The 16827-nt window shown below is 41.1% G+C and overlaps 1 protein-coding gene across 2 annotated transcripts; it reads left to right on the forward strand.

The window, feature by feature from the left end:
- Positions 1 to 1144: 1144 nt before the first annotated feature.
- On the forward strand, positions 1145 to 15613 carry CA1H5orf47 (chromosome A1 C5orf47 homolog). 2 transcript variants are annotated; one of them, XR_009610817.3, is made up of 5 exons: positions 1145 to 1464; positions 9479 to 9564; positions 10796 to 10944; positions 12520 to 12558; positions 15172 to 15612. XR_009610817.3 is itself a non-coding variant. In XM_060635055.3 (4 exons), the coding sequence occupies exons 1-3, from the start codon at positions 1188 to 1190 to the stop codon at positions 10919 to 10921; spliced, it is 489 nt and encodes a 162-aa protein (XP_060491038.1). In that variant the 5' UTR covers positions 1145 to 1187; the 3' UTR covers positions 10922 to 10944; positions 15172 to 15613. The 2 variants fall into 2 exon arrangements, 1 of the variants encoding a protein (XP_060491038.1); XM_060635055.3 differs by lacking the exon at positions 12520 to 12558 and having other exon boundaries at positions 15172 to 15613.
- Positions 15614 to 16827: the final 1214 nt, after the last annotated feature.

A 16827-nucleotide genomic window follows, 5' to 3' on the forward strand; every position in this document is an offset into this window, starting at 1 on the left:
GGAAGTCACTCATTTTGGAGCTTCAGTTCCTCTGCTATAAAATGCTGCATGGATTTAAAAGGGTGGTCTATGGGAAAACCATTTGTAAAGTATAAATGTAAAGATATTACCATGGGCACTTCATAGGCTATGCACTCAATAAATGTGAAATGTTAAGTCTAAGTCTAAGGGGAACTATCTCTATGTGCCAGATGCTTAAAATGCCTTATTCTGATTTAACAACCCAGTCATGCGGAGTTTACATCTGGGGAAACGAAGTTTTTTTTTTTTTTTTAATTTTTTTTTTTAAAATGTTTATTTATTTTTGAGACAGAGAGAGACAGAGCATGAGCAGGGGAGGGGCAGAGAGAAAGGGGGATACAGAATCTGAAACAGGCTCCAAGCCATCAGCACAGAGCCCGACGCGGGGCTTGAACTCACAAACTGTGAGATCATGACCTGAGCCAAAGTCGGCCGCTTAACCGACTGAGCCACCCAGGCGCCCCTGGGGAAACGAAGTTTATAGAGGGAAAGTAGCCTCCAGGTAATCCAGCTGGGGAGCAGCAGAACCGCGATGGGCCTCAAGTCGGCATGAGTAAGCCGCCTACCTCAGGCCCTTGGCCCAGCACAACATATGCCATGCCAAGGTCTCACCGGAACCCTGTGGCAGTAAGGGGTGCCGTTTCCCCTCCCCTCCCCCCAGGCCCCCAACTTCATTGACTGACACTCCAGATCGGTCAAGTCCGGGGTCAGCTCATCACTCGGAAACCTTTCTCACCCTCAGCCACGGGAAAGGGAGCCCCGGTGGCCTGCTTCCTTTCCCCCATCCTCTTCTTGGTTCAGCTCATTTCTTCAGAGGGCTGTGCCCCCACGGTCTGCTCCCCACCCCCGAGTGATCTGGTCCCCAAACCTCAACACCACTCTCCAGCGGAGTGGTCCACCATCCCCGCAAAGAAACCCTTCCGGGTCCCCCGCCCTCTAAAGGGCTGTCTCCCGAGTGATCACCGGGCGTCCCTCCTTCCTCACGCACATCCCCTGCCCACGGCCAGCCCCGCGATCCCGCTCCAGCGCTCGCCCCTCACTCCCCGCCCCGCCCCGTGGCCCGCCCCCTTCCCCCCCCCCCCCCCCCCCGTCAGCCGGCGTGCCCGCTCACTGGACGTCGCGGGTCGCTGAGGAAGCTCCACGGCGGTTGCGCGACCAAGGCGGCGATGGCGGCGGCCGGCAGGGAGCAGGAGCGGGACCTGGCGCGCTTCGTCTACGTGACGCGCTTCGGCTCGCACCGGTGCGGCGGCGTCTTGCAGCTGGGCCGCCGCCGGGCTCGGGGCGGCGGGAGCACCGGGCGCGGGGCCGGCTGCAGCCCCGAGGAGCCGCGGGCGGCGGCCCGGGCCGGCGCGGAGCTGGCCCCCGGCCCTCGGGCTCCCGCGGCCGCCCCACCGGCGCCGGCGTCGAGCGCGCGGAGCGGTCCCCGGGCTGCGGCGCGAGCAGGTGGCGCCTAGGGGGCGGCGGGCGTGCGGGAGCGGGGCGCGCCGCCCGTCGGGGGCCGGTCTGGGAGTCGGCCCCCGCGTCCCCTGGGCCGCCGTCTCAGGGCGGTGGGGCGCCTCGGGCCTCGGCCTTCCGTCAGCGTCTTGTCAGCCCTCCCGCCCCGCCGCGGCCCGCGGCCTTGGTGCGGGGCGGGGCACTGGGGCCGTCGGCGGCCAGGCTCCGCCTCCCGTCAGTCCGGCTGCCGGCGCGGGGGGCAGAAAGACGGGTCCCTCGCGTGCCCGGCGTCACGCGTGCGGCGGAGAGGGCGCCCAGGGGCACACGCCGGTCATGTGAGGTCAGCCCGACGGACAGGGAAGGGCACCGGAGGGAGCCGCCGGCGTCCCCCAGAATGAGGGGGGCGTCGGGGTGCTTGTCGGCGTTCCTAGCGCTCGCTGAATTTACAAATTCGCGTGAGCAGAACCGACATCTTTACCCTGTTGAGTCACTTCCTCCCTGAAAACATTTCTTCCATCTGCTTCGGTGTCCTTCGGGAATGTTTTCTATTTGAAACGTTTCCATAGGTTTTGCGTATATCCTGTTAAATTTATTCCAGGTGTTTGGACTTCTCGTCTGTTCCTCTTCGTAAAGTCCTCTCAATGCTTGTTGTTTGTATATAGGAAACTTCTTGATCTTTCAAAAATCACCTTTATTTAGGATTGATTTATATACATTTTGAGGCGGTTGACAAGGTTATATTCTTTAGTAACTCACCACCGCAGTTAAGATAGAGAGCAGTTCCTTCTGGAAAAGTCCTGCCTCTCTTTTGAAGGCTCATCCCTCTACCTGTGCTTTTTTTTTTTTTTTTTTTTGGAAAGTTTATTGAGATATTCACAGTTCATTCAACTCGCCTATTTAAAGTGCACAATTCAGTGCTTTTCAGAGTTGTACGACCATCACCACACTCAATTTTGGAACATTTCTATTGCCTTCCAAAGAACCGGGTACCTGTTAGCATCGTACCCTGTATCCATTGACACTCACTGTTCCCTTTTACTGGCCTCCCCTACCCCTAACCCCAGCCCTAAGCAAGTGCTAAACTTTCTATCTGCATAGATTTGCTTTTTCTGGACATCGCGTGTAAATTGTGTCATACAATATATGAGCTTTCCTGATTGTCTTCTTTCACTTAGCCTGTTGGTGTGTTAATTTTAGGTCCTAGCACTTCACTGCATTCTTTTATTATTAGAATGAGTTTTGTCACTGTTCAGGTATACTATGGTATTATTTGTAAGTAGAGATCATTTCACTTCTTTTTTACCCATTCTTATGCCTGCCATGTATCAAAATATTGCCTGCTAATACCTCGAGTACAATGTTGAATAGTAGTGGAGGTTGTGGGGTATCCTTGCCTTATTCCTGACCTTAGGGGAAATGTCTCTAGTGTTGCCCATTATATAAGGTACTGGCTTGAGGACCAAGGCATTTATATTTAAAATATTAAAAAGTATTCTTCAACTTTTATTTTTTCAGTGTTTTTATCATAAATGGGTGTTGAATTTTTGTCAAAGGCTTTCTCAGATCTATGGAGATAAATATATTTTATCCTTAGATTTATTAGTATGGCATATAATATAAATGGATTTCCTAGTATTGAACCAACCTTGCATTCCTGAAATAAAGCCTACTTGGTTATGATGTGTTATTCTCTTAAAGTAGTGTTGGACTCTGCTAAGAATTTGTTTAGGTTTTGGCATTGGTATTTGTGACAGATAGGGATCTGTGGTTTTTCTTTCTTTGTACATTTTCATCTGGTTTAGGTATCAGAGTTATACTTACTTCATAAAAGGAATGAAAATAAACTTTTCCTTCTTTTTTATGCTCTGGAATAATTTATAGAACAGTGGGACTACCTGGTGTTTGAAGGTTTGGTAGAATTCTTCTGTGAAACCATCTGGGTCTAGTGCTTTTTGTGGGATAATTCCTTAACAACTTTCTTTATACCTTCTATGGATATTGCTCTCTTCAAGCTTTCTAAGTCTAACAGTAATCTGTATTTCCCTAGGAAATTATATTTCATCGTTTCCAAATCTGTTTGCATAGAGGTCCGCAAGTGGTATTTTATGATTTTTAAAAAATTTCCTGGGGCACCTGGGTGGCTCAGTCGGTTAAGTGTCCAACTTCGGCTCAGGTCATGATCTCGCGGTTCATGAGTTTGAGCCCCACATTGGGCTCTGTGCTGACAGCTCAGAGCCTGGAGCTTGTTTCAGATTCTGTGTCTCTCTCTTTCTCTCTCTGACCCTTCCCCGTTCATGCTCTGTCTCTCTCTGTCTCAAAAATAAATAAATGTTAAAAAAAAATTTAAAAAAATTTCTTGTGTTTCAGTGCTTATTTCCAAATTGTCATTTTTTTTCTGTATGTACGTGCTTTCTCCCTTTTTCTTGAGCAAGTTAGCCAGTGTCTTGTCCATTTTGTTAATTAAAAAAAAAAAACCAGGATTTTGATTTATTAATGAGACATCTTGTTTTTCTGGTCTCTTCCTCATTAAAAAATGAAGATAGATAATAAAGATGAAACATGCTTTCTTTTGGTTTACTGTGTTCTTTTTATACTTATTTTCAGCAGGACATTTCATTCATTTATTTTTATTCTTTTTATTGATAAAAATATTTAGTGCAATGAATTTTCCTTTAACCACTATTATAAATCCCATAGATTCTAATACGTAGTATTTTCAGTGTCACTATTTTTTTTTCATTCTGTGATTTCAGTTTGTATTACCCTTCTCACTGTGGAGTTAAAGTTTAAAACATTTTTAATTTTCAGGACTTTTCTGTTTTGTTTCTGTTAGTAAACTCTAGTTTTATTGCACTGTAGTCAGAGTGTTTGTAAGGTCTCCACTTTATGGGTACTACCGATGTTTTCTTTGTGACCTAATTTATGATCCTTCCTTTTTGTTCTTTTTCTCCCCCAGAAGCCATGCAATTGAAAGACTGTCCCTTTAAATCATGCTTGCCCTTTTAAATTGAGTCAGTCCCATTAAATGTCATGTTTAGTACTTTATGTGGTGTCTAGGCCTTTAAATTGACCATTGAACTCCCTTCCCTGTAATTTGTGCTATGATCCATAGGGTTTTGTCTTAGTGTTTTCAGATTTAGGGTGGATTCAGTCTTTCTGTTGCTCTAGCCCTCCTGCAGGCACTTTTTCTAGTGTCCTTCCTTTGGCTTCCCTGTTGGCTGCAAAGCCCTGCTTGGGGTGAGGGGGGGAGCACATGGGATCATAGCTCTGCGATTCAATGATTTTTCTTATTTTACTTCCAGTTATTTTGCAGTTTCAATGTTCTGTGTCTTCAAGTAATGCTGAGGGCATGGTTTTATGTAGAATTTTCAAAAGGTGAAGTTGTTTGGGGTGAAATTTTGGGAAGTCAGTTACCACGCCTTCCCCATTGTCTTCAGTGACTCTGAAATCCTAAACTGAAAGGTTTTGAACAAGAGAAGTGATAAGGTTGGATTAATTTAGGCCATGCTATCTATATAAGGGAGATTGAATTGGAGGTAGGCAAGACTGAAGCCCAAGTTGAATAATCTATATTCTGTATATTCTATAATCTATATTCTATAATCTATATTTGTTTGGTATCCTTCCAGATTAAATTTGCTTTGATAATTTAGATGTATAAAATGGTACTCTGTATAATTTGATTGACTGCTGAGAATGAGCTGTGGTGGGAAGCCTTCAGAGATACTTAAGCAGGGTCATTATTGTGGACTTCAAGCCCATCTGATGGCCTCATTGTTAAAAGGCACTCAGGTTTTTGTTTTTGGGGTTTTTTTTTCCTGGCCCCTCTGCTGGGGATTAAAAAATCCGGGGGTAGTATAAAACATTTTAGCCCTGGGTTTCCAGCTTCTTTGAATAATAGAAACAAATGAAAGTCCTGTTCTAAGAAGAGGAAAGAGTATGGTGGTGGTGGTGGTGGTGGTGGTGGTGGTGGGGAGCTCTACAGCTTTGGCAGGAAGCCAGGACAAATACAATGGATTCAATAGAAAGCCTGTATTGCTTTAGGGCCACAAATGGCGAGGACAAATAATAGTCCATCAGCAAGGTAGTGGATTGGAAGTGAAGAACACTGAAAGCAGGTGAAGAAGCTGGTGGGGAGAAGGGAGGGGATACATGAATTCGTGCTGGAGATCCCCACCTATGTCGGTTAGAAGTAACTGGGTAGGCAGGATTATGAAAGCAGCGTTGCGCTGTTGTAACTTTACCCCGTGCAGACCTAAGGTGTCCGTCTTTCCTCTAGTTGGCTTCTCTTTTGGGATTTTTGCTGCTCCTTTGTGGCAGGGGTGACAGGATCAGATCTGGAGGAAGGAGAACTACGATGGGGTTGGCTGGGAGACACTGGAGTCTACAGCCCTGGTAGGGGGCACAGTGGTCCAGTACAAAGATGAAAGGCCTGACCTAAGGCAGAGCAATGGAGCTGGCACACAGGACCAATGACTGATGGAAAGATGGAGAAGGAAGGGTTCATGCCAGCTCTGAAGTTTCTGTGCTAGGCAGCTGGGCAGAGGATGGAGCCCTTAACTTCAGAGCCCCCCCTGCTGTGCTTGGGCGACCAGGAGTAGAGTTAAGGGAGAGAGGTCCTGGCATAGATGTATATTTAAACCAAGCCAGAAAGTGCTTACGTTTTACTCAGTTTTGGGTGGATTTAATATTAATATTACAGGGACATTTATTAAATGCTTATGCCTAGCTCTTCTTGGGGAACCAGGTGAATTATTTGTTCAACAACATGAACGTGTCCCTCACTGTGGACACTAGATTAGGTGCTCGTGACATAGATGGATCAGACAAATATTCCGCTCATAAGGAACTTCTAAATGAATAATGTGAATATAAGCTAGTAGACTTGAATGCTGTAAGATGGACCCCTTCAAAAGGCTTTGATAGTTTAGGGAAAGGAGAGGCATAAAGGCAGGAAATCAAGGGACATGAATGGAGACATTCCTAGTGGGATGGTAGAAATTATCAAGGGTATTGGCTTTGAAGTCAGAAAGACATAATCTTGGCTCTGTCATTTATTAGCAGTGCGATATTGGCCAAGTTAGTTAACCACTCTGATCCTCAGTTTCCTTCTATGTAAAATGGGGATAATATTTCCTACCTTAATAAGTCACTATAATGACTAAATGCAGTATGTAATGTATGCATAGGGCCCAGCCCAGTGTTTGATATGGAATAAATGACCAGTGAATGTTGGCTTACCGAACAGAGATGGCTTGAAGGGAAGGGGGTGGTTATTCCAGTGAGTGGTATATAGTGAGAATGGACTAAATATTTGTAGAATGAATGAAAAGCAAGTTTTGGACCATATTGTAGAATGCCTTGGAGACAATCATTTTATAGTCACTGAAGATTTTTGAATGGTGGAGTGAAGCTATCAGAGACAGTTACACTTCTGGAAGATAAGCAAATTTATCTTCGGCTGTTTGTAAGATGCAGTGGAGTTTAGAAATCCAGGGACAGGCAAATCAGGAAACTCATCTAACATTTCAGGCAAGACTGATAAGTTAGTTCTCACAGAACTTGGGAGATATATTCATAATTGATATATCATAGGGGATGACAAATACTATTGTGGAGGTCCAAATAAATGCTTTCGGAGTGGTGAGGAATTTGAGGATGAGAGAATTAGGGAAGACTTCACAGTGGCAGAAACTCCACGAGAGTCCCACATGTTGCTGAGCTAGGAAGGAATTATATGTGGGAAAAATGTGTGAGCATAACCCCGGGAATGGATCCATGAGGGAGAGTGATGAGGGAAGAACCAGAAGCGTATTTTGAGTGTGTAGAAACTGTGCAGAAAGAAGGCTAGAGGAAGCTTGGAAACACGAGTTGGGACAAAGCCTTTGGTATGTACTGGAGCTACCTTCAGTGAAGTATGCAAAACGAGTAGAAGAAATGATTTCGTCCTTTCTCTTTTTCACATCCCCTATACTCCTTGACACGTTTTAGATCCCCGATAATTACAGGTCGACTTGACGGCTCCTATCCTGACCCCGGGGAGTAATGTGTAGGTTAGGAAAGGCTTACAAATGGAAAACATTTGGAATGATGCAAGTATAGTATTCCAAAGGCTTAGGCATTTAGGGGAGAAGGGTCCGTATGGGTAAATGAAGAACAGAGATTTCGCAGACTTGAGTTCTTTTCCTATGCCCTATCTGCATTTCATCTGTACTATCATTTGCTTAATATATTTACTTAATATGTGCATTTTCCCCTCTCGACTAAATTTTCTTTTTAGAACACGTTACATCATTACCTCAGCGGCAAGCCTGTACCATTTGCCACAAATAGAAATTAATTAAAAGCAATCTAATAAAGAAACAACAATATTATTAAATTCTAGCCAAACAGCTTGTCTAATAAAGGTGGTCTGTGGTCATAAAGAGAGAGGAGCAAGTCTCAGGGAAGTCTTAATGACATACTACTTCCAAACTTTCTCCTTGATGTAATCAGAATGAAAAAGAATGGGAGAGAATGAGTTTCTCACTGTGTGAGTCAATGTTCTTTAGTGCTGTGTGTGTGCCCCACACGGAATTCGTGGTGTGCTTCTAAGACATTGGGCAATGCCATTTTAGAACATACTCTAATTCGCTAACAAATGGAATGCTTACTGCATTTCTAATGTGTATGGTATTAGATATTGGATCTCTAATAAAGAATAAAACAACATGGTAAACGTTATGATTACTGAGCATATAGGGTGCTTTGTGAAATCAGAGAAGGTTCCTGGAAAGCTAAATATTGAATGAGTGGAAGAAAGCCAGGTATAGAGTGGTGATGGCAGGGTAGGAATAAGGTGGGTAATATAGGGGAATATAAAGGCTTTCAGGGAACACATGCTTAGTGTTTTATGATTTTGTCTTTGGACACACAAGCCCTTGGGTTTTCTTCTCACAGTTAATATTTGGGAAGGCAGCATGGTCTGGTGAGTAGAGAGAGGAAGCTTATTCATTCCTGACAAACCTTTATTAGTACCTACTGTGTGTCTGGTAGGGTGGCTAGAAAGATGACTAAGACCCACATAGTTATTACCCTCTGGGAGGTCACAGCCTAGTGGAGGAAACACATTATAAACATGTGATGTAAAAGTGTGCTAAGGGGGCGCCTGGATGGCTCAGTCGGTTAAGCGTCCGACTTCGGCTCAGGTCATGATCTCACGGTCCGTGGGTTCGAGCCCCAAGTTGGGCTCTGTGCTGACAGCTCAGAGCCTGGAGCCTGCTTCGGATTCTGTGTCTCCCTCTCTCTCTGCCCCTCCCCTGCTCATACTCTGTCTCTCTCTGTCTCAAAGATAAATAAAAACATTAAAAAAAAATAAAAAAATAAAATAAAAGTGTGCTAAGTGCTCTGACCTAAGCATTCCTAGAGCCAGTGCTGTTCAGGGGACTGTAGAGAGGAGGTGATGGTGTGAGCTGAGTCTTGAAGAGCAGGTAGAAATTTGCCTGGCAGGTGTGTGTGTGTGTGTGTGTGTGTGTGTGTGTACACACATGCATGCACACAGAGTGTTTTAGCCAGACAGAACAGCATGTGCAAAGGCTAGGAAGGATAAGAGCAAAACATTTGAAGAACCACAGGCATTTTGAATGGTTGAAAGCATAATGTGTGTCTGGAGTTGAACGGAGAAGAAAGGAGAGTTTGGAGATGCATTGGGTTAAGATGTGGCCTCTGGTATTTGTTTATTCTATTGCTGATTTTTTGGGGACTCACCTTTCAAATCAAAAAAGAAAGGAGATTCCTAAGGGATTTCTAGACATTTCTAAGGGAGTTTGTCTCTAGTTTTCTTGGTTTTCTCCCCTCGGCATAGTATTAGCTAGTTGGTAAACTGGTAGCATCTTGTGATCAGAAATACACCAACGAGTGTAAAAATCCCCAAAGAGAGCTCAGGAGACATTTATAGTTGTCTTTGTTCTCAGGATAGTGAATCCTTTAAAATATGTGCTGGCCTTGATATTTTAGCTTTCACTCTCTCTTTTTCTAAAATTAGGTTTAACCCAGAAGAATTTAGCTAAACAGTTTGATTTCCCTATACCTTTGCATGAAGCTTCGAAAGTAATGAAGAAAAAGAAAAAGGTATATTATTATAAAGGAGAACGAGCAATATTTGAATTTTAGATTAACTTCTCTAAACACAAATGTGTGAAGATATTCAACAGTAAAAACAGTTCCATCTTTTGAAAATTTACTGAAATGAGAAAATAGAATTAATTTAGCAGAAATAGAACTGGGTTTGGAAATATTTATTAACTATAGAGAACAGTCCTTCCAGTGTTTGAAGATATGAACACATTTTAATCAAAACATAATGGGAGATTTTTCAAAGCATAAAAATATATGTTCCACAGAATATAACAAACTCTGATAGGTAGTGTAATATGAGGAGAAAATCACGGATTTCACAGAAAAGAATAATGTATCTGTATTAACGACATATTGCTCTTTTAAAGACAAGGGACATACATTTACTTCCTAGAAGGAAAGCTAACGAGGATGAACCTTTACTGCTGAACCATTTTCACCTCTGGTTGTCCAAATGTCATGGCAACTTGAGTGTTTTAAACATATTCGAGATCAGTAGCTCTACGAATCTTTGTTTTCCACCATGTATCTTAAGCACTTCAGCTTAAAGAAATCGTTAGTTGATAATGACACGTCAAATTGTATTGTTTCTGAGCTTTGAGTTTATATGAGTTATAATCCGTGTATAGTGTAAAACAGCATTCAAGGTGACTAACCCCAAATGTAATTTGAGTGTGCACCTGATCTTCCCACTATACTAAGAAATATTTCTTCCGAGAATCAGTTCCTCTTGGGTGAAGAGAAAAGAGCAATAGCCAATATTTACTTGTAACTACAATATGCCAGACATTGGGGTACGTGCTTTACGTATATTTTTCATTAATCCTAACAATCCAGTGTATGAAGCTATTACTAGATGAGATGTAAAACACTTGCCCATTAAAAATCGAGTAATTTCCCAGTGGGATAGAAATTCAGTATTTTCATAACTGTTGAAAACAAAATTGAATGTGTTAGAACCATTTAGATAGGACCTTATAGGCATTGCCTTCACCCAGGGTAGCTCATTTAAATAGTACAGAGAGGAAATGCTAGGAAATTAGCAGAAGAGATCACTGATTGTGGGAAAACCGTCACATTTAAGTTTTAGGTCTGTAAGTGCTAGAATTGCCTTAGCGTGGTTTCAGCTGAGGTACAACACAGTTCAGTCACTACCAGTTGCCTCTGTCAAAATGTATTTCCACCTTTCTGCTCGGTGTTCCTTAACTGTGTTTATATTTTTAAGGTTCGAGTATGGAATAAAGTATACAAAGTCATTTCTAGAATGCTTGAAGAAAATGCAAAATACAGACTCAGGCTGAAATACCAACAACTACCCAGTGAAAGCAAGTTAACACAGTTGATTGTATGAAAGAAGACTGGCTTTCCTAACAGGTCAGTCACCCTTGGGTCACATTAGTCTAGTAGTTTTCCTAATTGTCACATGCGGTGTACAGAACTATAGAAATGAGGCTACAACTATTCATCGTAATTAAAAAGTACAAACAATGTTAAAGCACTGAGTTACAGGCTAGACCACCGATGTAGGTGTGAGTAGAGAAGAGCAGAAGGTAAATGTTGATGAGAATTTACTGAGCAAAAGGACCACACTTACCTGTGATTTAATGGCAGCTTTTTAATATAGATTACAAAACTCATCCATATTGACGAAGACAAACATTTTAACTGCAATATAAAATTACACATTCTGTGTCACTTCTTATAGTCACTTCCTTTCCATGGATGCTACAGTATAATTTAATGCTTTTGACAAAACTGCTCTTGAATTATGGCCTTGATGTCATTATTTCATTCCTGGAAAACAACTCATAAATTAAACTATGTTCTAAAGCTCCATCAATAGGGAGGCAAACCATAAGAGACTCTTAAAAACTGAGAATAAACTGAGGGTTGATGGGGGGTGGGAGGGAAAGGAGGGTGGGTGATGGTTATTGAGGAGGGCACCTGTTGGGATGAGCGCTGGGTGTTGTATGGAAACCAATTTGACAATAAATTTCATATTAAAAAAATAATGAGTTGATATTGTGGCCAGAGAAAAATTAGATGTGATCTAGTATATTTATTAAAGTCACTGGAAATTCTGGATTCTCAAACAATTAAGTTGGATAAAATTTATGTAACTGATAATGCCATATCAATTGATAAATCATAATAGTTGTTTCCTTTCCTTCACATGCTTGTCCTAATACACATGTTACCATGCTGAATGCTTCTGTAGGCTCTTACTACAGTCACTCGATGGCAACTTCTATTTTGACAGTCAGTAAATCTGCAGAATTTAATTTTGTGAAGAATATTTTCATAAGATAATAATTAGGACAGAATGCCATTTTGTAAACAATGTCACACTGGAAACTCATGACTGTTAGTGTAATATTGTGTCAATAATAGCATAAGTTGTTTGCTATAGTGGCATATGAACAATGTTCAGATTAGTGATACTCGGTTTTATTTGTTCAATTAAGGAGAAGAATGAGGCAGATGGGGGGATTAGGAAGAAAAAGTAGTCCGTGATTTATTGGGAGAAAAAGATGTTTGAATAGGCAGAACAACGTGCAAGAAACCTGGACATTGTTCCAAGTGTTAATCCAGATCCAGTTACTTTAATAAACATATTAGATTACATCTAATTTTGCTCTGGCCATAACCTTGATCTTGTCAGTCTCTTGTGCCTCAGTAAGAGGGCTTCTACTAAACATCAAGTAATCTTGTAAGAATTATTTAGTAATTTAAAATAATATGCTATGCTTTTCCAGAAATAGCCTGTTACAAACAAGTATCCTTGTAATTCATTATTTTGTATTATAATTTTAAACCAGATTACAAAAACTAATAGAAATACATTTAGAAATGTATTATGACTCTTATTTCCTAATATGTATTTATTAATGGGAAAACCAGCACTAGAGGCCAAGTTGAATTTTCCCATATATTTTATGTTGTTCGTAGACTCAGATTACACAAGATGAATCTTCTTATCATCTTCTGGTAAGAATTCATTTATATGATAATTATAAAGTATAGACTTTGTTTCCTCCCCTTTTATATCTTAACTTCTCCAACTTTTAGTGTATACCCATTGCTAATTCCAGCCTGTTTCCTTCCTTAAACCCAGTAAGGCCTCATTAAATATTTGTTGAAATTTAACAAGCTTCATTTGGGCCCTGTCTTAACAGTGCTATTGTAACTACTCTTTCCATGGTCCACGGTTTTTGGTTTTTTTGTGTGTTTCTGTTTGTTAATATCTCTTAGTTCTATTTTCTCTTTGAACTTTTCACATTTAATATTATCTCACTGCTACTTTCAGTCTTTCTTTTTTAGTGTCCTGGGAGCTATGACATGGTTCACTTTCTGCCTTTCTGACTGTATTTTCTGTGTATTTTTTAATTTGTCCCTTCTGTTACCACTTGACATCCAACACTACCCTAGGAGTAGTTGTTGGGTCGACTCTCTCTTTACATATTTATTCTGAAATAATTTACCCATTTTATAGCTTCAGTTACTCTTTCTTGATGTATGACCCCTAAATCTCTCTTCTGCCTTTGACCTCTGAATTTCTTCAGGCTATTCCACAGTTATTTTGAAATATTCCATGTTTTAAATCGAACGCATCATCTCTCCTCCATTTCTTTCAGTTGTGTCTTGATTTGCTAATTACCTGGGCTCATTAAATTTCTAGGGAGAGATGACACCAGTTTAGTGGGGTTCGGAAAGTACTAGAAAAGTAAGATGGGTGTTGGAAAAAAGAAATCAGACTTTTGTATATGGGAAGGTGGGGGAGGGAAATATATTTTAGACATGGCCGTGAGCAAGTTCATGGAGTCCAAGAAAATGTCCAGGAATATATAGTTTGATCAAAGCTTGTTTATGGAGTCCTTGTGAAGGAAGGTATAAAAGTCCACTGAGACTGTATTTCAAAGGGTCCTATGTGAGCACTGGACCAAGGATTTGTACTCAGTTAAGTAGACAGTAAAGAAACATGAAACATTTTCTTAACCCTTTATTCTAAATGATTTCAAAAGTACAGAAAGTTTGCAAGAAAAATTCAAAGAACTCCAGCATAACCTTTACCTAACTTCACTGATTTTTAACATTTTGTCACATTTGCAGGTTCATTCTTAGGCACTTTCTCTCTTTGTCTGTGTGTATGTATGTGTGTTTAAAATATTACCCCTTGGGGCACCTGGGTGGCTTAGTTGGTTAAGTGTCCGGCTCTTGATTTTGGCTCAGGTCGCGATCTCATGGTTCGTGGAATTGAGCCCCATGTTGGGCTCTGCGCTGATAGCATGAAGCCTGCTGACGATTCTCTCTCAGCCTCTCTCTCTCTCTCTCTCTGCCCCGCCCCTGCTCATGCTCTTTCTCTCTCTCTCAAAATAAATAAATAAACATTAAAAAAATAAATAAAATATTACCCCTTAATACTTTAAGTGTGTTTATCCTAAGAACAAAGATATCTTTCATAAAGCCACCCAACAATGATCAAATTCAGGAAATTTATGTTTCCTTTTGTAATTAATAAGTATTTTGTGGAAACTTAATAAAAGACTATGCAAATACCTCAAACATCACCAGTATAGAACATTTTAGAGCAGTGGATTGATCAGATCTGCATTTACGTCAGATCTGATGTTACTAATGTGGAAAGGTTTGGAATGGAGGCAAGATAGGAAATGAAAATCCAAGGATTCTAACAGCAGTCCAAGTGAGTGAAATGCACTTAAATGGAAGTGGCAGAGTTTGTGGAGAGGAGACAAAGGATTGGCCATAGGAGATAAGAGAGATCATCTTGAGTTCTGAGAATGAGGAGATAAGAAATAAGGAAGTCAAGAGAAAGAACCGATTTTGTGAAGCTACTGAGTTTCATTTTGGCATGTTGAATTTTAGGTGATAGTGAGGTGTTCAGGTAGAAATTCCAAGCAAGCAGCTTGAAGTTTCATACTGAGGCTAGTGTGCAGTCTATGGTGCGTGAAGGTCGTAGGTAGTTCTGGCAGTGGATGTGCATGAAAACCTCAGTGTGAGGATGGGAGGAGAGGAAAGGAGGAGAACAGAATGTCGGTGATGTCTAGGATGAAGAGCAAGTCTCAGTTTCAGAGAGTGATTCTGGGTGCTTAATCAGGAGTAATGAGAAGTGATGGTGGGGTGGTGGGGGATACGGATGAAGCTTGTAGGAGACCAGGGGCTTGGCAGTCCAAAGGAGGGCAATGGCCTTGTTCAGTGAGAATGTAGGGGTACAAAAAGTAGGAGTGCAGAAATAAGTCAGCTAGGAACAATGTCAGAGTTCCTAGAAGTAAGGCACAAGTGCCAAGTGATGACATTGCCCTAGCGGTACCCTGGCTTGTGAGTGCCTTGAAGTGGCCTGGAGATTAAGGCCTTTGTGACACAGTTTTTGTGACACAGTTTCTGTAAATGGGGCTGTTGAAGTCGTCAGTATTATTGGCCGGTGCTGGAATGGAGAAGAAAAATCTGGAAGTGAAAGTTACCAAAACAGTGAATACAGAGAATGGCTAACTGTTGCTTTGCAATGTTAGAAAAGTTAAAATATTTTAGTGACTATTAACCGTCTTATAGTAACAAGAATCACTTTTGTCATCTTTTATTTAGGATTAACCTATCTTTGGATCCGTTTACCAAAGAAGATTGTGAAGAGTTTAAAGATGGAACTTTAAATTGAATCATAATTATATGTTAATTTTGGTGTGTTTTGTTGGTATTGGGACTTTAATATTTGAATAGAAAAACTACTTTCTTTATAAATTAATAGTGTTTGTTTACAAATTAATTAAATATGGTTGTATGCACACAAGCGTTATGCAAGTGTTTTTCAAGTGTGAATTAGTACTTATTCTGTATTCTTTTAAATTAATCTTATACATAAAATTTAAATTGACATAGCAATACAATTGCAGGCATTTATATTTACCAATGTTTCCCTTTAATGAATGCGTCTGCAAACCACCACTTTATTCATCCCTCATTATGATATAACTGCTTTAAATTAAACTTCGATTCATTTAAATTGTTTCTGGCTTCCTTTTTCTAAATTTCCCAATTGTCTTATGATAAAAACCTACAATTTACATAGTGACAATTATTTTCGGTGTTAAAACTAATGGTTATTTAACACATCTTTTCATCCTAAGGAAAGTTAGAAAATTTATGCAAATCCTAATTGTAATATGGAGTATTTTAGGATAATTTTGGGGCAAAGATCAAAGGAAACATTCTTCTCCTTTTCAGGCCCCTAACTAATAGCTACATTATTTTTTTCAGTCAATAAGTGAGAGATTTAGAATTCTGAAAATAATTTAGAAATGTTTCTCCGTGAAGAACCATTATTTTCTACTCAGTATTAAGTAGTAATCAGCTGTTACGTAGATCATTTTATCTGCTTTTTGTTGATGCAGTCTCTTTCCCTGCATTGTTTTAAAGGCCTCTGTGGAACTGAAAACTTAGGAGGAAAAGACAAAAAGAGTTTGCCTGTGATAAAAACAAATAAAACAAAACAAAACAAGACACAAGACAAAAAAATCCCATATGGGGCTCCTGGATGACTCAGTTGGTTAAGGTCTGACTTTGGCTCAGGTCATGATCTCGCAGTTCATGCTTTCAAGCCCTGCGTTGGCCTCTGTGCTGACAGCTCAGACAGAGCCCGGAAGCTGCTTCCGGATTCTCTGTCTCCCTCGCTCTCTGCCCCTCCCCCACTGTGCTCTGTGTCTCTCTCGGTCTCTCTGTCTCTTTCTCTCTCAAAAATAAATAAACATTAAAAAAAAAAAATTCCACATCCATCCTGAATTTCTTGCCACAAAAATTGAAGCACGTGCGTGGTAGACCTTTTTGGTTCTAAAGGCAGTACGTTCCTCACCTAGAAGTATTGACCAGGCCCATCTATTAGCTGGCACAGAAGGTTGCCAACTTTGAGTGGGACCCAGTTCAGGAAAGGGCTTTGCAGTAGGTCCAGCCCCGGAAATAAGCAGTCCTACTCCTTGAATTATATGATTTGGAAGACCCTTTGGTGTTGGAGATATCATTAGTGGGAAAAGATGTAGTATGAAGCTTATGAAAAGCCAACCAAAGGGGCCCCATGGTGGAATTATAAATCAAGGTCATACTGTCCACAGCATAAAATTAAATGCCATTTGAGAGACAGCTTTAACATGTTTGAGGCTTTGGTAGAAACAAATCGCTTGGCCGTGAGGCAAAAAACAAAAACAAACAAACAAAAACCAGCAGCAGACTCACAAAATGGAAATAGCCCAT

Source organism: Panthera onca, chromosome A1 (genome assembly GCF_046562875.1).
Source record: "Panthera onca isolate mPanOnc1 chromosome A1, mPanOnc1 haplotype 2, whole genome shotgun sequence".
Classification (NCBI taxonomy): Eukaryota; Metazoa; Chordata; class Mammalia; order Carnivora; family Felidae; genus Panthera; species Panthera onca.

Coding starts and splice junctions, on each gene's coding strand:
- CA1H5orf47 (XM_060635055.3), top strand. CDS start 1,188: ATGGCGGCGGCCGGCAGGGAGCAGGAGCGGGACCTGGCGCGCTTCGTC. Junction 1,465..9,478: donor CCGGGCTGCGGCGCGAGCAG/GTGGCGCCTAGG, acceptor TTCTAAAATTAG/GTTTAACCCAGAAGAATTTA. Junction 9,565..10,795: donor TAATGAAGAAAAAGAAAAAG/GTATATTATTAT, acceptor TATATTTTTAAG/GTTCGAGTATGGAATAAAGT.